Source organism: Hyla sarda, chromosome 10 (assembly GCF_029499605.1).
Source record: "Hyla sarda isolate aHylSar1 chromosome 10, aHylSar1.hap1, whole genome shotgun sequence".
Taxonomy (NCBI): Eukaryota; Metazoa; Chordata; class Amphibia; order Anura; family Hylidae; genus Hyla; species Hyla sarda.
This window is the reverse complement of record NC_079198.1, coordinates 66,170,011-66,194,543: the sequence shown is the minus strand read 5'-3', so window position 1 is coordinate 66,194,543 and position 24,533 is coordinate 66,170,011. Positions and strand designations below refer to the sequence as shown.

The 24,533-nt window shown below is 44.6% G+C and overlaps 1 protein-coding gene across 3 annotated transcripts in view; it reads left to right on the top strand.

Moving 5' to 3' along the window:
• Positions 1 to 24,533, top strand: part of CYTH2 (cytohesin 2) — a 177,620-nt gene that overhangs the window by 129,413 nt on the left and 23,674 nt on the right. For 2 of the 3 annotated variants that reach the window (XM_056541855.1, XM_056541854.1), the window contains one exon: positions 23,755 to 23,902. In XM_056541855.1, coding sequence (XP_056397830.1) covers positions 23,865 to 23,902 — 38 coding nt within the window. In that variant the 5' untranslated portion in view covers positions 23,755 to 23,864. Of the gene's footprint in view, positions 1 to 22,376; positions 22,510 to 23,754; positions 23,903 to 24,533 lie in introns of those variants that run through there. The other variant, XM_056541853.1, reaches the window with a different exon arrangement.

Genomic DNA, 24,533 nt, shown 5'->3' with positions numbered 1-24,533 from the left:
CTGGAGGGTACATTGAGCCTGGAATGGCTGATAAAGGGTGAGATTTATCATAAGCTGCTCAGTTGCCCATAGCAACCAATCAGATCGCTTCTTTCATCTTTCACAAGGCCTCTACAAAATGAAAGAAGCGATCTGATTGGTTGCTATGGGCAACTGGGCAACTTTTCCTCTGCACAGGTTTTGATAAATCTCCCCCTATGTGTTTATATCTGGTGACAACATGACTGGACGAGGTGGCCATAGGGTCTCCTGTATGTAAATTGTCTAATAATGCCGCCCAGAGCGACCAATCAGAGCAAAGCTTTCTTCTCCACATCTGCGCTGGAGAAATGAAAGCTGAACTCTGTTTGCGATGGGAAACATAGGGGGAAATTTATCAAAAACCTGTCCAGAGGGAAAGTTGCTCAAAGCCACCAATCAGATCACGTCTTTCATTTCTCCTTTAAAAAAAAAAAAAAAAAAAAAAAAAAAAAAAATGAAATAAGCGATCTGATTGGTTGCTATGGGCAACTCAGCAACTTTCCCTCTGGACAGGTTTTGATAAATCTCTGTATACTGCCGTCTGTGCCTGTGTGTTTTTTTTCTTTCCCCCGTTTCGGTTCTGTTCTAAACAGATTAAAAACCGTTTTAACCCCTTAACGACCACGGACGTAAATGTACGTCCTGGCTTGGCGGTACTTCGCGCACCAGGACGTACATTTACGTCCTGTGTATGACCGCGAGCATCGGAGCGGTGCTCGCGTCATACACTGTTGCTAGCAGCTGGGGACCCGCCGGTAATGGCCAACATCCGCGATCGCGGGGATGTCCGCCATTAACCCCCTCAGATGCCGTGATCAAACAATCATGGATCCAAATTGATAACATCAGTTTGCTTCCATTATTGTCCTTTTTTTTAAGTCCGTTTTATATTTTTGACAGGAGAAGAACAGGATGGGTCTAGATGGCCGTGTGAACGCAGCCTTAGGCTGGGTTCACACTACGTTTTGTCCCATACGGGAGCGCATACGGCAGGGGGGAGCTAAAAGCTCGCGCTCCCGTATGTGACCGTATGCGCTCCCGTATGTCATTCATTTCAATGAGCCGACCGGAGTGAAACGTTCGGTCCGGTCGGCTCATTTTTGCGCCGTATGCGCTTTTACAACCGGACCTAAAACCGTGGTTGACCACAGTTTTAGGTCCGGTTGTAAAAGCGCATACGGCGCAAAAATGAGCCGACCGGACCGAACGTTTCACTCCGGTCGGCTCATTGAAGTGAATGACATACGGGAGCGCATACGGTAACATACGGGAGCGCGAGCTTTTAGCTCCCCCCTGCCGTATGCGCTCCCGTATGGGACAAAACGTAGTGTGAACCCAGCCTAACTTGTTGTTCCTCCCTGTTCACGTTACACTCAAATCATCTGTTGTATACGGAAGATGCACCTCATGGATACATACGATTTTTTTTTTTTTTTTTTTTACACACACTATCTTGAGGCCTAAAAATATACTTGCAGTTACAAGCAAAAAGAGTTTTTGGAGTATTTTACAGGAGGTTTTATTACGAATCAGATGTTTGTTTGCAACTTACCGTATTTTTCGCCATATAAGACGCTTCGGCATTTAAGACGCACCCAATTTTAAAGGAGGAAAATCTAGGGGGAAAAAAAAAGATTCTGAACCAAATACAAAGTAAAGTATAGGACAGTGATCTTCAACCTGCGGACTTCCAGATGTTGCAAAACTACAACTCCCAGCATGCCCGGACAGCCGCTGGCTGTCCGGGCATGCCAGGAGTTGTAGTGTTGCAACATCTGATGGTCCGCAGGTTGAAGATCACTGGTATAGGAGGTAATACTCGCGTGTCCCCGCCGCTCCGGACCCATCACCGCTGCATTGGATGTCGCCCTCCATTGCTGTTGCCGCGTCCCCGGGGTGTCCACGTCGCTCCGTAACATCTCTGCTGCTCGGTATCCTCGCTCTCCGTCGCCGCCATCACGCCCCTACACACGCCGCTCCTATTGGATGACGGGACGGTGTGGGCGATGACGTGATGGCGATGAAGGAGAGCGCCGGCCATGCAGGGCATCCCGGCACGAAGCAGACACCGAGGAGGCAGGTAAGGTCCCTCCCGGTGTCCTGTAAGCTGTTCGGGACCACCGCGGTGAAATCTGAGCAGCCGGGTTAGTGTCACTTTCGCTTCAGACGTGGCGGTCAGCTTTGATCGCCGCGTCTGAAGAGTTAATACAGGGCATCACCACGACCGGTGATGTCCTGTATTAGCCGCAAGTCCTGGCCGTTGATGGCCGCAGGGACTGCCGTGATAGGACAGGGTTTTAATGTGTATTTGCCGTATAAGACGCACCAACTTTTTTTTGGGGAAGAAAAAGTGCGTCTTATATGGCGAAAAATACGGTAAGTGTTTTGAATATATATGTACACAAGAAAAATATGCTCAACAGCGTGTTTTTTTTGCACATAAAATGGCTGTGTTATACCCTGCACTTTTTTTTTAGACCCTTAAAGGGATAGTGGTGAAAAACTTATCCCCTATCCTTAGGAGATCGCGGGGGTCCGACCGCTGGGGACCCCTGCGATCTCCTGTATGGGGCCCCGGCTTGCTGGCTAGATAGCGCGTGTTGACTACTGCACGAAGCAGCGGCCAATAGAGCGGCCACCAACTCTATGGCAGAGCCGGAGGTTGTCGAAGACAGCGCTGCGGCTCTGCCATAGAGTTGTATTGAGGGGGCGTGTCAGCCGCCGCTTCGTGCGGTGGTCAACACGGCCCCTACCCGTGGGCTCTCGGGGCCCCGTACAGGATATCGTGGGGGCCCCAACGATCGGGCCCCCTGCAATCTGGATATCTCCTTTAAAGAGGTTGTCGAATGGACTTTCTATGAACATGTGAGCCGCATTTATTAGGCACTGCAAGTATATGACTTATTTTCTCCTTTACTGTACAAGGAAGAATAACCTATTGGCTTTTCTATATAACTGGCCAGCACATTAAAGTATACCATGTGTACCTGTTAATGAATAAAACATGCTACAGTGGGGAATATATGAAACCTTGTTTTTTCCACAATACAGACCTAGTTGGACCTGAAGCACTATACGCCACTGGGTTCTACCAGGAGGCTGTGTTGTCCAGTATATAACATATGCCACACTGCATCATGGGTTGTGTTCATAGCACGTAGTGGTACCATGCTGTGCGGCTAGTTAAGCTGTGTTCACACTTGCAGTATAATTAGCGGTACTGACACGTTTTTACTGCAATTTTCACTAAAATTGCAGTAACAATTGCACCGTTTACCGTGATTGTGCATAGAAAGAAAACAATGGCATAGCAAATTGAAGCAGTTTGTAGTAAATTGTGTGGGGTTCTGCCGCAGAGTAATTGGCTGTGTGATCAAAGCCTTAGTTCATGTTCTGCTGACACAGGCGAGCGCTCCCATACACTTCATCAATAATGCACCTGTCAGGATCAGATTTCAGCCTCTTAGGCCCCTTTCACACTACAGGTATCATCCTGTAAAAAACCTCCGTTATTACTCCCGGCAAAAAGTCCCATTCATGTCAATGGGATTTTTTGAGCATCCTTTTGCATCAGGCACGTCCGTTTTTACTAATGTCAGTTATATAAAGATGGTGCATGCACTAATTTTATGTCCGGTGAAAAAACGGAAGTTAAAATTTAACATTGAAGTCTATGGGAACCGGATGTTCAAAAAAAAAATCTGTTATTGTCAGGTTTTTTAACATCCGTTTTTTGTACTGAGCATGTACAGTACAGCTTTACAAAAAAAAAGGGTTAAAAACTTGATAAAAAAAAACCACCAGATGTAACTGGTAATAACGGATGATAACGGATAAACAACATCAGGTTTTTTAAGAAATTACCCATTTAAAATAACTGATGATTGTCATCTGTTATCATCCATTATTAAGTTATTGCATCCGTTTTTGTTTTTTTTCATCCGTTATTGTAAAATAACGGCAGTAAAAAAGCAGGATGATACCTGTAGTGTGAAAGGGGCCTTAATGTAAATAAGAAAGGTTTCCATTCACTGGCCCCAAGCAGAGGTCTTAAATAGAGTGGAAATTTGAGATGCAAAGTACATTAGAAATCTGCAAGGCCATTCACATTGTGAGCTGCCTACATGCTCCTTTTGGGCATTCTCCTTTGTGAACATAGCCCAGACAGCGAAGTGCTGGCAGAACATGCCGGCACTAGGACCACTCGGAAATGGAACTTCTTGTAGACGACAATGCATTTCCGTGTGGACCCCACAGAAAGGATAGACATGTCTGTCTTTCTGCGGACTCCTGATTTTCGCTGTGTGCACAGTGCAGCAGAAACCCATTGAAATCAATGAGACTCTGCTGCAGCGTAATGTCCATGTGGAATTCTTTTGAGAATTCCGCACAGAAATTCCATCGTGGGAACATTTCCTTTTTCTGTGCAGGATTTTAGTGCAGTCTTCAGTTCTTTTAAGTCCTGTACAGAAACAGTATAAATTGGAAAATGGATCACATGTAGTCACTAGTAGACTATGCTCACAGTCTATTAGACTCCTTGGCCTGCTGGGAGCAGCTCACCATTCCTTTTTGACAGGTTACCAATGTATACGGCACAGTGATGTGGATGAGCCCGTATGTTCTAATCACATGGCATTTATAGCCTTGTCTACATTTGATGTCTGGTGATACATGTTTATTAAGGGGACAGTTTGGTACATAAAGCTGCTCTGACACGTGGTGCTAAGAGCCTGTGGTTGGCGCATGTGTACTCATCCCAGCCCCCAATTATTGGGGGATCTGGAGTGCTAGTTGCCAGCTTCTAGCCACCATCGCTGAAGATCTCCGATAATTGGAGAATGGAAAAGCTTTAAAGTGGATTTGTCAGTGATCCTGACCTGTTTACCTTGTAATAACAATTCTGGAACATCATTTCTTAGAGCTCTACATTGTGCTGTTCCTCAGTTATTCCTCTTGGAAATGTATGAATAAATTGAGAACTTGTAGTGTGTTACTGTCAGGATTTACCTCTTACTATTAATGAGTATCTGTACTTGGATGTTACAGCCGCTGATGAATAATATTCCCTGGGGCTGTACAAAATAGATATTACAAGATAGTGTAGTGAATCACAACCCTGACTGCCTTAATGCTTCATGTAGGAAGCAGGGGCATGAACCAGATGGAATGTAGGGATGGCTAATCCCAGTTTCCAGGGCACCTGTCAAGTGACAGATTGTCTCAGGAAGACATAGATTACGTAGAATCTGCCAGTAGCGCCCAAAGTGACTGAAGAGGCAATGACATCCTCCAGAGACTACATGGCTAGATCATTATAGTCAATATATGGTTGGTTGTGTAAAAACTTTGTATTGTACAAGTCTAGTCTTATAACTCATAGTATAGCCTAGACTTTACAATCTACGTTCACGATTCTGCTGGTTGTCATTGGAAACAGCAAGCTTGCCACTTTTCCCACACTTTGCTGGGTGGAGGACCATCATCTGCTTAGTTATGTACAGTGCTCCCTCAACTTACAATGGCATCAACATACAATTGTCTTTTCTGGACCATCGTAAGTTGAAACCAGACTCAACATACAATGTACAGACAGTCAAGATCTGTGAAACATGTCAATGGCCGGAAGAACCGACCAATCAGAATGGGCATTCACTGGTAAAACCCCTGTATTACTGAAGTGCATGCACTGACTGGTGTCTGGTAGCGCTCCCTACAGTACAGGGAGGTATTACATGTTCTGTACACTTTACCTGCACCAGGGTTAGCTGCTCCTTTCGACAATAGGTGAGGGCGACTCCATTACTTTTTTGGGACATTGTGTGTACTGTACAGGACCCCGAAGAAGCTCCTGTCCTCTACAAAGACCAGTGTTTCCTAAGCAGGGTGCCTCCAGCTGTTGCAAAACTACAACTCCCAAAATGCCCGGACAGCTTTTGACTGTCCGGGCATGCTGGGAGTTGTAGTTTTGCAACAGCTAGGGCCACCTTGCTTGGGAAACACTGACATAGACAGTGATTTACAGCTTCCAGCAGATCTTTCTTACTTTTATATGTAAGGATTTGCTTTATCTGTATTAGTTATCTACTTATTTTTCTTTAATCCTCATTTTTCCTATTTTTGGATGACATTTCGGGGACCTTTAGAACCAATTACCAGGTTTCCATAGAGTTCTGGTCTCGGCATACAATGGTTTCAACTTACAATGGTCGTCCCAGAACCAATTAATATTGTAACTTGAGGGACCACTGTACACAGGGCAGAATGTCCTACCGGAATCAGGAACAATTCCCCTTGGAAATTCCTTTACAGCAGAGTCCCAATGTTATCAATGGGATTCTGCTGCACTGTGCACATAATTAGGTAGAAGAATAAAGTGTCTACTCACTGTCACAATGCTCCCCAAAAAATAAATTAAGAAAATAGAGGGGGAGTGAACTAAAACTTAACTTTTAATCAATGCTGCTAAGAAATATATATATATATATATATATATATATATATATATATATATATATATTAGTGCAGGATATAGTATATTTAGTAAGGAGACTGATAGTGCTCCCTCATCGAATATCACGCAGATATAACTCAGTTAAAAGGTTTCTTGTTATAAGCAACTATCTTAATTACGCCCAAAGATAGAGGTCCAACTGACCAACAACAGTCACCACAGTGAATTCAGCCGTAAATTACTGTACAGTGCCCAACGCATTTCGATCCACCTATAGCAGTGACCTCCTCAAGGTCTAAGTACACCTAAAAGAATAAACATGTTCATTATTTCAGCGAAATCCGCTTAGAAATACTTTCCCGTCTATAGATGACACGTGTCCTAGCGATGGTTAAACAGGCTATTTGTGGATATCCCTGTTTTCCAGGCGGACATCCCACAAATTTTCCACCATGTGAACAAGTCTTTAGAACTATTCTTCTCAGATCTAGCCTTAGGATAGGCCATCATTGTCTGGTTGGTGGGATTCTGACTCGCGCTGATCTACATAATGAGGGGTCCACAGTGTTTCTGCAAGTGCCACATCCCATTGTTTATATTGACATAGCAGCTTGCCCATACAGAAAGCTGGGACTGATATTGCAGCTCAGTTCCATTCAAGTGATCCCATTTCTAGAGAGTGCTGTGGCTGCCTAATTCTTATTTGTAGAGGTTTAGAACCTTATTCACTTTATTTATTTATTTATTTTTTTACAGTGCTTGGTAGGGCTGGGCGATATGTGTATCAAGGTATTTTTGTAACTTATGGCGGTTCCACGGTATATAACGGTATTTCTTTCACCCCCCCCCCCCTCAAATCATGTGACCTGCGAGCGCTGTTCTGCTCCCCCCCGAATCATGTTACCCGCCAGCGCTGTTCTGCTCCCCCCCCCAATTATCAGCCCAGCGGGGTACTACTCGCATATGTCACCCGCAAGCACTGCCCTCCTCCTCTTTGTTGGGGGCCGCCGGCGCTGGAACTCTATACTGGGCATGCTGGGAGTTGTAGTTTTGCAACAGCTGGAGGTCCGCAGGTTGGAGACCACTGATGTACGCTGTATCCTTTTCCCGGGCTGCAAAAGATAAAGAAAATAAACTTTAACTTACCTACGTCGGCCTCACGCTGTTCCTGGGGACGGGAACGTCGTACAGCTGTCAGCCTATCACCGGGCGCAGCGATGTCCCGCCCTGGCCAGTGATAGGCTTAGCCCACTGTCATGTAAGGAGCTCTGGCCGGCTTCTTACATGACAGTGCGTTTAACCTATCACTGGTCAGGGCGGGACATCGCTGCGGCCGGTGATAGGCTGACGGCTGTCCAACGTTCCCGTCCCCATCACGGGCTGCAGTGATGTCCCGCCCCGGCCAATGATAGGTTAAACGCACTGTCATGTAACAAGCCGGCCAGAGCTCCTTACATGACAGTGGGCTCAGCCTATCACTAGCTGGGGCGGGCAATCGCTGCGGCCGGTGATAGGCTGATGGCTGTCTGACGTTCCCGTCCTCAGGAACAGCGTGAAGCCGACGTAGGTAAGTTAAAGTTTTTCTTTATCTTTTGCAGCCCGGGCATAGGGATACAGCGTACAGCAGTGGTCTCCAACCACTTTTGTTTGCAACATCTGGAGGTCCGCAGGTTGGAGACCACTGGTGTACAGTACAGAGTTCCAGCGCCGGTGTGAAGAGGGCAGTGCTTGTGGGTGACGCATGTGAGTAGTACCCTGTTGAGCTAATAATTAATGGGGGGGGGGGGGGGGGGAGAGCAGAAAAGCGCTGGCGGGTAACATATGATTAGTTCCCCGATGTGGGGACAGCGCTGCGCTAGGCTGATAATTCATTCCCGAGGGGGAGGGGTCCAACCGGTATTGCGGTATGGGAAAAACTCATATCGTGCAGCCCAAAAATTTTGGTATTCGGTATGAATCGGTATACTGCCCAGCCATAGTGCTTGGTGCAAAGACGCTGCTTCTAAAGTTCACTAGAATGGACCAGCTGGGAGTGATGGCAGATTTCTGCTCTCTAGGTCGTATAATAGCAGTGTTATGACTTGATTGGTGCACTGTATAAAGAAATGTCTTATATGGATAAAATGGACACTGTTCTGTCAGGTCAGTTGTCGGGCATATCATTTACATAAACTGTTTTGTCCCTTTCGTAATGAAAGTGGGTTTAGTATTTCTGGTTTATAATACGTATTAAGCATTTTATGTAACAAAGAAACAGAACACCTTATTTTTCAGATTTAAGCCGCAGACTGGATCTGACTGGGAAAAGAAAGAATTAAGAATTGTATTCCTGCCCTCTGCTTAAGTGAAGCTTTGCAGCAAGTTGTTTTGTGCCCTTGTGCTGTGAGTTGCTTCATCATATACACAAATGGTGTTGGGCAGCTTGATGGTGACTAGAAATGATGCATATGTGGCTAAAATAGAAAACCGCATACTAAGGGCTGCATGATAGTGGTTGAGAGAGGAAGTCCGTGTGGTCCAGACCTTTATGTCTACTGTGGACTATTTCAACAATTTCTGCATCTTTGTAAGGGTGTAGGCTGAAACGTATGCAAAATCTGCAAAGTAATTCCTGTCAGATCCTTATGTAAGGCAGCTGTGCCCCCCAAGGATGCAGCACATGCAGTGCAGATGGCATCTTCTTGGCAGTGTTTGGCTACCTGCTACCAGAGGATTAGAAGTTTGGAAGTTCTAAGTACGGCCTCCTTCACATTGGCGTCAGGCTCCGCTATAAGGAGCTCCTTCGGCAATACCATAAAAACGGCAGGAGTTTAGCAGAGAAAAAAATAGGGCATGCGCTATTTTTTTCCTCAACGAATTCCCAACAGACCCCATTCAGGTCAATGGGATCCATCTGGACATGTGACCGACCTGGTAAAGTCGGATGTGCTCTGACCCTTTTTGGGGCTGATAAAGGGTACCCTTCATCAAAAAAACCTTTTGATATATTATAGATTAATGTGTGCAGAATAACTTTCCAATAGCAATAACTTTCCAATAGTTATTAAAAAAATATATATGCTTCTTTCTATTTAATTTTCCACTTTGAAAAAAATGACCACTAGGGGTCTCCCTACCAGTCCCTTTATTTTATTTTTTATTTTTTAATTATATAGATTTCAGACTCATGCAGGAGTCCTAAATCTCAGACTGCAGCCGGAACACAGACAAACTCAGCACTGCTCACTGCCAGGGAGCAGTGCTGAGCTTGTCTGTGTCCCGACTGCAGTCTGAGATTTAGGACTCAGGCATGAACCTGAAATCTATAAAGAAGGACTGGTAGGGAGACCCCTAGTGGTCATTTTTTCAAAGTGGAAAATGAAATAGAAAGAAGCATATTTTTTAATGACATGCTATTGGAAAGTTATTCCGCATACATTAATCTTAGAGATGAGCCAACTTACAGTAAATTCGTAAATTCGATTCGTCACGAACTTCTCGGCAGTTGATGACTTATCCTGCATAAATTATTTCAGCTTTCAGGTTCTCCCGTTGGCTGGAAAAGGTGGATACAGTCCTAGGAGACTCTTTCCTAGGAATGTATCCACCTTTTCCAGCCCACAGGAGCACCTGAAAGCTGAACTAATTTATGCAGGATAAGTCATCAACTGCCGAGCCGAGAAGTTCGTGACGAATCGAATTTACTGTAAATTCGCTCATCTCTAATTAATCTATAATATATCAAAAGTTTTTTTGATGAAATGTACCCTTTAAGCGCAGCAAAAAAAAAGCCAGAGGGACCCAGAACAGGACCGAGCGCAACAGGATGTTTTCTTGTCCTCCGTACATTATGGTGAGCACTTCCCAAAGGTTTCCCTTTTCCCCGGTGCACAGGATTCTTCTTTGCAGAATGGGTAGTATGCGTTTGGTGCATGTTGAATTTTTAACCCCCTTTTCTCAATACTCTCAACTGTGAGCTCTGACTTTTTGCCCTGCATTTTCTGACTTGTTTTCACTTTTTTTCTTTTATAACTCTGAGCAGAAGGTTTTCCCAGTTGCGAACGTCACTGCTGGTTTTCCTGTGTGAAGCCCTTTCCCACGCTGCATGCTTCCTTGAAGAGAACCGGTCACGTAGCACACGCTGTCCTATATGATGGCCGCATGTTATAACAGGAGAAGCTGCTTCCTAAAGTAAACTTGTCTTATTGCACACACTTGTCCTATGTGCGGGCAGGACTCGCATTTAGGAAAAAATTATGTAATTTAGGATTTATTAATAGAAATCCCTGCTTATGGTTATTCCATTGAATGGTCCCACTTAGTGACGGACAGCTGTCAATCAGTACAGAATCTGTTCTGCTCTGTAGCCTGCACATGGATAAGAACTGTTCAATGTGCCAGGTTTTCTATAATCTGGCCATAGACTGTCTGGTGACTACTCTCCTGCCGCCCTCTAGCACGTACGCTTGCATCTTCCTGCCATTCTTACTTTTCTCAGTAGGGTCTGAGTACTAAGCAGCTGCTTGACACTTCCCTTTTATTGGTACGGCAGAAATCTGAAGCTGACCCATACGTTTCTGCTATGTGTAATGCCATGGATGTGCAGTTTGCATTGCCTCCCACGAGGATTATCCCCCTATCAGCAGGGCTAATCCTCTGAAATGAGTAACATGCTACTTTTATATTTAGTGTATATACTGTATCCCGCATAAGTGAGACCCCTCATATTTTTGTAAATATTTTATTATCTTTTCATGTGGCAACACTAAAGAAATGACCCTCTGCTACAATATAAAGTATAGAGTACACAGCCTGTATAACAGTGTTTAATGTTGTGTCTGCTCAAAATAATTTTATACACAGCCATTAATGTCTAAACCAGTGTTTCCCAATCGGTGTGCCTCCAGCTGTTGCAAAACTACAACTCCCAGCATGCCCGGACAGCCTTCGGCTGTCCGGGCATACTGGGAGTTGTAGTTTTGCAACAGCTGGAGGCACACCGATTGGGAAACACTGGTCTAAACTAGTGCTGGGCAGTATACCGGTTCATACCCAATACCGGTGTGTTTTTTTTCTGTACAATATGAATTTTTCACATACCGCAATAACGTTTCCAGAGCATCCAACTCCAATGTGTGATGGCGTAGAGTAACGTCCGGCCGCACAGCGTCTCTGGGAAGTGTAGTCCGAGCCGCCGCACTGAACTGACTGTGAGGAGTTTGGAGGGGTTTACAACTCCCGGCAGGCATAAGACTTCCAGGCGGGTGCGGGAAACTTGAGCAGAACTGCGGAGACATGGAGGAGAGTTACTGGGCGGCCTGACTGAGACCCCTGGTACCATGGTGAGGACCCCCGACCACCTGACACTATGCTGAGGACCCCCCCACCCCCCCAAAAAAAATACTGTGAAACCGCCATAATTTTGAAAAATACTGTGATATACATTTTTGGTCATACCGCCCAGCACTATTCTAAACCTTGGCAACAAAAGTGAGTACACCCCTAAGAGGAAAATGTACAGATTGGGTCCAAGTGTCAATATTTTGTGTGTCCATTTGCACTTAGGGGTCTACCCACTTTTGTTGTCAAGGTTTAGACATTAAAGGGGTATTCTAGGTAAAAAGAATGTTTTATGTATCAACTGGCTCCAGTAAGTTAAACAGATTAGTAAATTACTTTTATAAAATAAATCTTAATCCTTCCAGTAGTTTTCCAGCTGCTGAAGTTGAGTAGTTATTTTCTTTTTGACAACAGTGCTCTCTGCTGACACCTCTGCTTGTCTCAGGAACTGTCCGAAGCATTAGAGGTTTGCTATGAGGATTTGCTCCTACTCTATGCTGAATCTCCAGTTTCGGAAACTTGCGGGACTGGGATGTGATGTCACGTCATTCCCCCTCCATTCATGTCTATGGGAGGGGGCGTAGACATGAATGGAGGGTGCGTGGCGTCACATCCCCAGTCCCGGAAACCTGGATGATTCCGAAGTGGAGATTCAGAACCCGCATAGAATGCAGGTGCTGCAGGGAGGTCTCAGCAGCAGGCCCCCCACGATCAGACATATTATCCCTTATCCTTTGGATAGGGGATAAAAAATTTTGCCCGGAATACCCCTTTAAGGCCTTTTCTATGATGGAATAATTCTATGGCAGGGATTGATGCAGTATTAGTTATTCGCCAGTGTCAGGAGTGTGTTCCAAAATGAGATCTACTAGTCTCTATTTTTCCTCTTACTTTCCAGCCGCTCCTGGCTTTTGCACAGACAAAAAAAAACTACTAAAAATGTCTGATTCTAACATATGTGCCAGGGCTAGCTGCTAGCTGGCCTATTGTGCAGCTGTTTATATACATTCTGCCTCACTACAACAGTCTTGGGGCTTGCAGGACAGCAGTGGGGCAAATAAAATAAAACATATACGAAAGGTTTATAACTACCGGTATCTCTATATATGGTGGATGTGCACTGGGGAATTATTACATGGCAGGTAAGCGCTGTGTATTGTCGTTTACAGCCTTTTTAAAGTGTACCTGTTGAGCAATAAAAAAATCCCATGTCCTAAAGAAAAGTCAAATGTTTTGATGGATTGGGGGTCTGCGTGTTCAGATCCTCACCATCATTAGAATAGGCAGGAATACGGCTGTCTAAGACAATCCCACAGACTTACATTGTATGTTTGTCCCGTCAGCATACTCTTCTTCCGACTCATTCTAGAGATCTATGGGGGAGATTTATCAAAACCTGTGCAGAGGAAATGTTGCCCAGTTGCCCATAGCAACCAATCAGATTGCTTATTTAATTATTAAAGGGCCTGTGCAAAATGAAGGAACCAATCTGATTGGTTGCTATGGGCAACTCAGCAACTTTTCCTCTGGACAGGTTTTGATCTCTCCCTATGTCTCTACAACAGTTTTCTAAGTGACAGTGCCCATTTAAAGAGTTTTCAGAAAACCTCCATAATCTTTTAAAACATATTGAAAATTTATGGAAATGTAATTAACAATAACAAAAAATAAGAAAACCTACTACTCTTGCCTAGTAAGTTGTTTTGATCCCACAATGGCTATGTAAGGGGAGAACTGTTGAGACTATAAGTCTCTAGGTATGTAGCCATTTGGGGTAAGGTTACATGGGACTGTCATCTCTGTAGACAATAGCTGTCATCTTACAAGAGATCTGTATGTATCCCTGCCATTTGTGACAGATGGGGGGAACGCCATAATGCCTGTGATGATTATCTTAGTGGCTTCTACTTACTTTATTAGCTCCTACTTAAGTGTAATACATTAATCTCTATGTGGAGATGGTGAATCCATATAGTAGTTAAAAAAAAAAAAAAAGCTTCAACCTCATTTACAGCACTTACTTATGCCCTCTTCTGGCAACCAGGAGCCTACGTCAGTTTCAAAAACCCATAATTGTTGCTTTCACGTTCCAGGCTCATGTCCAGATAGGTAGGGATCTGTGACTGCTGTGGGCCCTCTTTCTACATGGATAGGGATCTGTGACTACTGTAGACCCTCTGTCCACCTAGGTAGGGATCTGTGACTGCTGTGTGCCCTCTATCCAGGTGGGTAGGGATGTGTGACTGCTGTGTGCTCTCTATCCAGATGGGTGGGGATCGGTGACTGCTGTGTGCCCTCTATCCAGATGGATAGGGATGTGTGACTGCTGTGTGCCCTCTATCCAGGTGGGTAGGGATTTGTGACTGCTGTGTGACCTCTATCCAGATGGGTAGGGATGTGTGACTGCTGTGTGCTCTCTATCCAGATGGGTGGGGATCGGTGACTGCTGTGTGACCTCTATCCAGATGGGTAGGGATGTGTGACTGCTGTGTGCTCTCTATCCAGGTGGGTAGGGATCGGTGACTGCTGTGTGCCCTCTATCCAGATGGATAGGGATGTGTGACTGCTGTGTGCTCTCTATCCAGGTGGGTGGGGATCGGTGACTGCTGTGTGTTCTCTATCCAGATGGGTGGGGATCGGTGACTGCTGTGTGCTCTCTATCCAGATTGGTGGGGAGCGGTGACTGCTGTGTGCTCTATCCAGATGGGTGGGGAGCGGTGACTGCTGTGTGTTCTCTATCCAGATGGGTGGGGATCGGTGACTGCTGTGTGCTCTCTATCCAGATGGGTGGGGATCGGTGACTGCTGTGTGCTCTCTATCCAGATGGGTAGGGATGTGTGACTGCTGTGTGCCCTCTATCCAGATGGGTGGGGATCGGTGACTGCTGTGTGCTCTCTATCCAGATGGGTGGGGATCGGTGACTGCTGTGTGCCCTCTATCCAGATGGATAGGGATGTGTGACTGCTGTGTGCTCTCTATCCAGATGGGTGGGGATCGGTGACTGCTGTGTGTTCTCTATCCAGATGGGTGGGGATCGGTGACTGCTGTGTGCTCTCTATCCAGATTGGTGGGGAGCGGTGACTGCTGTGTGCTCTCTATCCAGATGGGTGGGGATCGGTGACTGCTGTGTGCCCTCTATCCAGATGGATAGGGATGTGTGACTGCTGTGTGCTCTCTATCCAGATGGGTGGGGATCGGTGACTGCTGTGTGTTCTCTATCCAGATGGGTGGGGATCGGTGACTGCTGTGTGCTCTCTATCCAGATTGGTGGGGAGCGGTGACTGCTGTGTGCTCTATCCAGATGGGTGGGGAGCGGTGACTGCTGTGTGTTCTCTATCCAGATGGGTGGGGATCGGTGACTGCTGTGTGCTCTCTATCCAGATGGGTGGGGAGCGGTGACTGCTGTGTGCTCTATCCAGATGGGTGGGGAGCGGTGACTGCTGTGTGCTCTATCCAGATGGGTGGGGAGCGGTGACTGCTGTGTGCTCTCTACAGATAAAGAAATGGGCTAAGCTGTAATAATCTGAATCGGGTGTCACCAAGTGTGTCAGTTGTATACCAGATTAAAAAAAAGAGAATGTAGACACACTTAAAACAGTGCACACCAAAAAGTACCAAAAGTAGATATTACAAAAAAAATCTTTTAGAAATATATAGGCTAGACACACATTTAAAAAAACACTTAAAATGGTTCCACATGAACCCTAACCACAGACAGGGGGGCCCTTAGATTCCTCCCAGGACACCTGCCCTCTTAATATAAAAAGAACCTTACTGAAATCACAATATATACAGAATTAATACATATGCTTATGGACAAAAAAGTGCATAATTTTAAATAAATCAGTTCAATGTTGCAATAGTCCAAATATGATGTGACTTAATAAACTTAATCCATAGCAAAAAAGCAGTATATACAACCCCCCCCCCCCCCACTGTAATGGAAGGAGAACCAGATCAGAAAGCATAGATAATGCCGGACAGCCCCCCCCCCCCTATAATATATCCCTTATCTAGCCAATTAACAGTACCTAAGAACATGCAGGCGCGTGGCCTCATGAGCCTCTATATTCCATACAAAGTGATAAATAAAAGATGGCTGAAGATACATAGTTTCAGTGCAAATAATTAATTCATCCCATATGTGCTTGTACCTGCACTTAGTACATATTATGGTACCTGGTAGACTCCTAACTAACACAGCACTGACATTCCAGCAAATAAAGATGCATTCACACCTAGTATAACAATGAAACATTCAATATAAATTACATCACCATATAGTGTATGTGTTACGATTGATCACCCAATAAAAATAATGTTTATGTATTGGGTGATTTATTGTACTACTAAACACAAAAGCACCCAGGTGAGCCTAGGACCACCTTGACAATTTTTTACACAATTCTCCCAAGGCTATAACAGCCCGGAACACTAATTCCCAATCACAAGGAACTCCCCTAAAACTTAACTTTTAATGTAATAGGAGTAAAATAAACCTGGTGATTTTGTACTGTTAAAATTCGGGTCACTGTCGCCTAAGTATCAAGTAAATATCATAAGTAACAATTCACTAGTTTGGCTTACAAGTGCTACCACCCTTTGTACCGAACAGTGCCTCTAATCTGTTAGGTGGGACTAAACGCTCATCCACCTTTGGCACTAAATATATTTTGGCAGCATCAAAGACTGCATGTATCCTTGGCAGAGCCACTGGCTTTGCCACCTCTCTTCCACCATGTACACAATTTCTTCTCTTCTTATAGGACCTACTATTGACGTAGTAAAAATTGCAAGAAATTGCCCCCCCTCATCTATTGTAGTATTTCAGTCTGACCACAGTGCTCTCTGCTGACACCTCTGTCCCATGTCAGGAATTGTCCAGAGTAGGAGCAAATTCCCATAGCAAACCTCTCCTGCTCTGGACAGTTCCTGACATGGTCAGAGGTGTCAGCAGAGAGCACTGTGGTCAGACAGAAAAGAACAACAAAGAACTTAACTACTTCTGGAGCATACAGCAGCTGATAAGAACTGGAAGGATTAATAGATTTTTTAATAGAAGTAATTTACAAATCTGTTTAAATGAGCACTCTCATAAAATCTTATTTTTGCTATTGCACTCCTTATGGTAAAAAAAAAATTTCTAATGTAATTAATTTTTTTTTTTTTTTTTTTAGTTTTCTATGCTTTGTGTTTTAAAATAGCTGCCACTCGGTGTCTCCCTACTTGTCCAGAGCACATTTCCCCTCATCTCTTGCACAGACTTTGGACTCCTGCTGGCCTAGCAGAAGTCCAAAATCAGGAAATGCAGTCTGGAGTGCTGAGGGGTGTATGTGCAGCCTTAGCCAATCATAGCTCATCTCACACACTGAACTGCTCTAGGCTGTGTGAGGCAAAGTGAGGGAGGATGTTCTCCCCTGTATGGCTTCAGATGATGTCATGCCTGCTGGGTAACACCCCTTCCTAGTCTGAACAGACTGAGCTGAAAATACAGAGCAATATCAAGGTAGAAAACTGTGAGGATTATGAAATTTAACAAGATCATGACAGGTACTCTTTAACTTTCTGGAACCAGTTAATTTGAAAAAATAAAACCTTTCCAATGGAGAACCCCTTTAAGGTGTTTACTTGGCTCCCAGGTATGTCCGATCTCAATTCCGGCAAGCTCCGTGGGATGTGCTGGAAAAATCTGGAGATACCTCCTCATAAATTTAAGGATTCAGGGTCTGCAGCTCACGTCTTGGTACCTTAACAGGTTAGGGGATTAGTACATACAGTGGTCCCTCAACATACGATGGTAATTCGTTCCAAACGAGCCATCGTTTGTCGAATCCATCGTATGTTGAGGGATTCGTGCAATGTAAAGTATAGGAAGCTGTACTCGCCTGTCCCCGCCGCTCCCGATGGTGACCCCGGGCCTCCGCTGGGCTCTCCGCTGTCTTCTCCGGTCCTCTTTTGTCTTCTCCGGTCCTCTTCTGTCTCCCGCAAGGCCTTACTGGGCCTGCGTAGCGACGTCATTACACTGCTGCGTACGCCATTCCTATTGGATGACGTGCGCAGCAGCGTATTGACGTCATCGGAGAGGGCCGAGAAGACACCGGAAGACCAGCGCTGGACCCGGAGGGCACCCCTGAGCATCGTGGAGGGGTAAGTAATACTTACCGCACCACACGGGGAACATTAAGCTGCTATCCGGCAGCAGCTTAAGCATTTGGCGCTGCCGGATAGCACTTAATGCGATGGCCCCGACATAAAAAAGCATCGTATGTCGATGCTGACATCGACATGCGATGGCCTCAGAGAGGCCATCATATGTCGATTTAATCATATGTCGGGGCCATCGTAGGTCGGGGGGTCACTGTATTAAGTTTTAATGTTATTTCTGATCAGCATGTATAAGATCCAATAAATTCAGCCAAGTGTTGATCAGTGTGATGCCAGGATCTAGTAAGGTTTAGACGTTTCAGCCCATGCAATCCCTTTCCACATGAGAAAGATTGCTTTGTTGAGGGCATGTACCCAGTTGGTATCTGAAGTATCCACAGCTCATTTGCATCTAGAGTCTGTGGTTATCCATTCACCACACTGTACACAATGGCTTCTCTGTAGTTCTCACATTTGCCAAATGTCAGGGGGATAATCGGTTAGCGGATTGGCATCCATCCTGAAATCTGGTGCCACTTTTATATAATGCTGATACATTGTTATAACACCTTGTGCAGTTTTACTGACTGTTTCCAATATTGGTACAAGTTCTTAGAAGAGTGAAAAAGGAATTGCACCTTTACAGTGTTATATGGTTTTGGGATGTATTAGTCCCCAGGGCTATGAGTGTCTCAAAGTGGAGAAGAAGGGAACAGACATGCCAGGGGTAGGGTGTGGAATGTTATACCTATATACCTATACCTGTTGGCTGAACCTTCTGATTTCAGTAGGGCGGGATTTATTTCCCTCTTTTCTTTAACAATGCATACACAGTTGGGCTAACCAATTGCGTGTATGGGGAGGTGCCTGGCTACCTTTTAGGTGCCAGCAGTGTTGTTGCCATCTTGCTTTGGTCTTCATGAGAACTTGCTGATGCATTGTACAGATAGCATACATAGAAAGACAAAAAGGTACCCACACTCACCGCGAGGAAACAGCAGACCCACTTCTATGGCATCTCGGACAGATCCGACTTCAGGCGGACAGCAGGGCGCTCAGAGTGGAGGCAACTGCCGGCAAAGTTTTGCGCAGATCGTGCTTCTTCAGGCCTCGTACGAGGCCGAAAGAAGCGCGTTCTGCGCGAAACTTTGCCGGCGGGCACCTTTTTGTCTTTCTATGTATTCTATTGAGTGACTTTGGGTTTCTTGGTTCCCAGCACCTCTGGACCCACAGCCATCAGGACTCCGCGTTGCCACAGTCAGAATACTAGCCTCCACAGTACATGCTGACATATTTGGTCTTTCTCCACAGCAGTGCCCTCTAGCTTGGGTTAGTTAGCATCGTACAGATAAGTCTGCATCCCATTTTGATAGGATACCTACTTATATGTCCAATTTGTCGGAAAATCATTATTGGGCCGGGAGCCTAAATGCTACAAATTGGCATTTCTGAAGAATGTGTGGCTTACATTTAAGAATCTTAAGCTCTTCCTTAGCAGAGATAATATTGTGCGAGACGTTCTTCCTGTCCTGTTTTTTTGTGGCAGACATTCTTCCTGGATTCGGTTCACATAGTGAATTATGTAGGTTTTATGTTGTCCTCTGTTAATTATATTGTTCCCTTCAATGGGACATAAGGTGATCATAGACCTTCGATAGCTGTCAGCCAAATGACAAGTTAGGCTCTTGTTCTTATTGCATTTCTCCTGCACATAGCAAGGCATGCTTTTGGTGCATGTGTAAAATATCTGTAGGTTCCTGTTTACCTACAGGAGGAAGAAGAGTATTCTTTTGGTCTTTGTTGGACTGGTATACATCAGTATGCAGTATTCTTATTCTGATAATTATTCTGGACACTGTGGGATGTGATGTAAACACTTAAACTTTTTATTTTATTTTTTAGGGCTTGTCTAAAACGCTCAACTAACCAACCTGCATGTAACTTTTGAGGAGATGACCTGAAGCTGGGGTAGATCTAAGGGACTTACTTAGAGCTTTAAAGAGGTACTCTGGCTCTAAGATATCTTATCCCCTATCCAAAGGATAGGGAATTAGATGTCTAATCGCGGGGGTCCCACCATTGCGGACCCCCGTTATCTCTCATTCAGCAACCCACCTGTGTGAGCTCCACGCAACACCTGAGGCTCAGAGTCTGAAGGCTCACGACTATGGGGCATGAATATCATGACGCCACCACTCCGCTCCCTCAAAGCCATCACGCCCACTCCCATAGACTTGCATTGAGGGGGCAGGGCGTAACTTCATGAGCCTTCAGACTCTGAGCCTCCAGCGCAGCGTGAAGCTCACACAGGTGGGTGCTGCATGACAGATTGCGGAGGTCCCCAGCGGCGAGACCCCAGCGATCAGACATCTTATCCCTTATCCTTTTGGAAAGGGGATAAGATGTCTTAGGGCTGGAGTACCCCTTTGAAGTTTACTTGCATTTCCCTCTCTAGATGTGGCAGAAGCACATATGGGGAGATTTATGGGGAGAGGAAAAGTTGCTGAGTTGCCCATAGCAACCAATCAGATCGCTTCTTTCATTTTTAACAAGGCATCTGCAAAATGAAAGCAGTGATCTGATTGGTTGCTATGGGCAACTGGGCAACTTTTCCTTTGCACAGGTTTTATTAAATCTCCCCCATAGTGTCAGAAGATAGCATCAAAATTCCAAAAGAAATCTTTTATGTCTGATCATCTACTTTTAAGGAACAAATAACACGTTATGTCATTGAAAAGAGACCAACTAGTGACTGAGAACTACACATATACGTTTCTATGAAATATTCATATGTATCAGACAGGCCACTGACCTATTGTTATGGTTGGCTGTGTCCAGGACAGTGCATTACATTGTCACCATGGGTATAAATGAGGAAGGCCATTGGGAATATGATCAAATAAGGCTTTGTTTTACTGCATAATGAAAATTGTACCATGACCAGGCCTTGGCATTCACTTATAGAGGGGATATATTACAATAAAAGCCTTTTTCTCATAACACAAAATACACAAAGACTTCTGTGTTTCCAAACCAGCTGCAAGCAACATACAGTATTTCTACCAATATACAAAGGACCAGTTCTTGGATTTTCCAATAAATAATTAGATGTCTCTGACCAGAGCTGTTAGAATTGATTCTCTGGATCATCACTTAACAATGCAAATTCAGTCTGCAATAATGCGACACACAGGCCCATGCTGAATGGTAGTGTTGTGAGCAGTGAGCATTAAAATGGTCGAACAAGTCAGTGTCCTGACATTGAATTATGAACTCTATTTAGATTTACTCATCCCCCCCCCCTGTTCACCCTTTTATCATCCTTTATCTGATAACCCCCTTTTAGATGTAGTCCATGTTCCACCTGGCTTGTGAAGCCACAGCTAGATAGTGAGATGAAGGGCCGACATTTTAAAGTGGTATTCCAGGAATCTTTTTTTGACTATGCTACAGGGGCTGTAAAGTTGGTGTAGTTCATATCTCTAATACATATATATTTTCATTATTATTATTATTTTTTTATTTATTAGAATGTTTAACTTAACGTTTGAAAAACGGCCACTAGGGGTCTCCCTCCTAGTGGCCAGCTGCAGGCTGGCGTGACGTCACGCATGAATTCGGACTGATACTAGCCGGGCATCAGTCCTAATTCATTCAGCCTGCGCTCGCTCCCTGCCTGTCAATCAGGCAGGGAGCAAGCACATTGGCTCCCTGGCCTCATAGGCCGGCCACTCCTCCCGTACCACGCCACTGATGCTGCTGGACTCTGCAGTTTGTATGTATGGGGATCGGGGTTTGAACACGGGGGTTGTTTTCAACACAGGGTGCCTCCAGCTGTTTCCCCACTACAACTCCCAGCATGCCCTGACAGCCAATAGATGAACTAAGATGTATAGAGGAACTAAGGGCGGAAGTGCTGGTCCCAGCAGGCATCAGTGACGGCGTGCCTGCTGGGGAAGTCTGCCTGGTAGTGAGCACACTACCAGGCAGACAAAAAGACATTTTTAATATTGTAAAAAAATATAGTAAAAAAAAAAATTATTAAAAGCAGGGAGGGGGTTAAGGATAGATGGGCAATAGGCAGAGACAGAAAAAAAGTGTATATATAGGATGGTGGGAGCTACCCTTTAAGTTAAGAGCTACCCCAATATTTATTTTTAACAGCATACAAAATGACTGTTGTCTCAGATTTTTCCAAGCTTGCAATGCAGCTGAGACCTGACTCACTAGTCAGCTGATGACAGGGAGCCTGTCTGCTTCAATGGGTGGAGCAATCGCTTGGTGGGAGAGAGTTCAATCTGCAACTAATGCAACAGCTGTAGGCACCCTGATTGAAAATCACAGGTCTTTTGAATGGATGCAGCTCATTTATGTTTCAATGGGTGGGGTGGCTGATGTGTGGGAGGGAGGAAGATGGAATTATGGGATTTGTAGGCAAAAAAAGAAAAGTCAAATAGTAAATACCAGTTAACAAAAAGCTAGCCACAGTGTTATGGTAATCTTACAACATCGCCATTTAGCCCCAAGACAAGCGCAGATCCTTCCTAAACATGTCCATTACTGTCGGCCAGGTATGTACTAAAATCACCTTATGATGGAGAATCCCTTTAATGCAAGGACTAGCCATGTCTGCCAAAATGGAAACCACTTTATTCATTGTGGCCTATAGAGGATGTCCTGGGATAGGAACCCCCTCTGTGAATAGAGTTTCCCTGATGAGACAATCCCTTAAAGAGGTCCCCGGTCTCAAAGATCAGGCGTGAAGCCTATTCTACACCATGCAGGTGGAGTTCAATGATTGTGGTTGCGCTGTTTGGACTTCACACTAAAAACTTTAATGTACACCACCTGCTGGCCCCAATGATTGCCCTCCTCCTGCATCAAGCCAATGGAGTCTCATAACAAGTGTTAACATTTGTTAAAAGGAGTATGTCTGGGGTATACATCAGCAGGGTGGTATGCAGACATATACCACCACATACCGGAGCCATGCCCATTCAGTTCATTGGACCAAATGTAGTCTACCATTGACAAGGTTTGATTTATTTCCAAGCATAAACTGCAGTTCTGCCGGACTCCAAAGTGCAAATGGACAAACCTTTTGAGTGCCATAAAATTACATTATTCACTTGAAAATGGATCAATTGTAGTTGCTAATAGATTCCAATCGGTCCTCTGAACTGCATGGTTACATACCCTAAACATACTCTTACATTTTGATCCATATTAGACCAATATATGGAGGGTTAATCCAAACAATATACCAAAAGATCACCGTAGTGATCCACTAGTTCCCTAATTTACCATATCTTAATATATGGTAAATTAGGGAACTAGTGGATCACTACGGTGATCTTTTGGTATATTATACTCTTACATTTTACCACATGTGAACCGTGCCTCATTTTTATGCTTGGACCACTATCATACCCGCACATGACCTGTCCAGCACCCCTCACTACACTCCATAGAGCAGTGTTTCCCAACCAGGGTGCCTCCAGCTGTTGCAAAACTACAACTCCCAGCATGCCCGGACAGCCTTTGGCTGTCCGGGCATGCTGGGAATTGTAGTTTTGCAAAAGCTGGAGGCACCCCGGTTGGGAAACACTGCCATAGAGAGTGGAAGGGGTTGTTGGAAGGTCAAAGCTGAGCTTTATAGCCACTAATTTTTAATGTGACTTTTTTTTTATTTATTTTAATTTATTTTTTTTGTTCCCTTAAATGTTAACTTTCTTTTTTTTTTCATGTATAAATGCGTAGCTGCTAAACACAATAGATGCTGAGAATGTTTTTTGCTTTTGTTGCTTCCTCTTTAGTTCCCGCCGACCTGACTCCAGAAGAACGTATTGAGCTCGAGAACATCCGCCGCAGGAAACAGGAACTGCTGGAAGAGATCCAGAGGCTGCGAGATGAGCTGAGCGAGGCTATGAATGAGGTGGAAGGCCTGGAGGCCAATGAAGGAAGGTATGACTGCCTCAGCCTGGCCTTACGGACTCCATATGCCCACAGGCTATTACTTATGAATGTGTGAGCAATCTGTCTGATAGTATTACAAATAAGGTGAATGAAAAGAAATGTGGAATGCACCTTGGCTGTTCATAAAGTAGATTTAATTTTCAATTTTTGTAATATTTCATTTGTGTATCATTTTTGTATTACATGTGTAAGGGGAGTTGACCACACTAGTAAAACCTGTCTAGAGGAAAAGTCGCCGAGTTGCCCATAGCAGCCATTCAGATCGCGTCTTTCATTTCTGAAAAGGCTTCTGAGCAATGAAAGAAGTGATCTGATTGGTTGCTAAGGGCAACTCGGCAACTTTTCCTCTAGACATGTTTTGATAAATCTCCCCCTTAGTGTTTCCCCTTTAACCCCTTAGGGACTCAACCTATTTTCACCTTAGGGACTCAGCAAATTTTGTTTTTTGCATTGTCGCTTTTTCCTCCTTCCTTTCTAAAAGTCATAACGCTTTCAATTTTGCATCCACAGACCCATATAAGGTCTTGTTTTTTTGCATCACCAATTGTACTTTGCAATTACATCACTTATTTAAGAATATAACCTGAGGCGAAACCCCCAAAAATTATTTGTGGGGTGA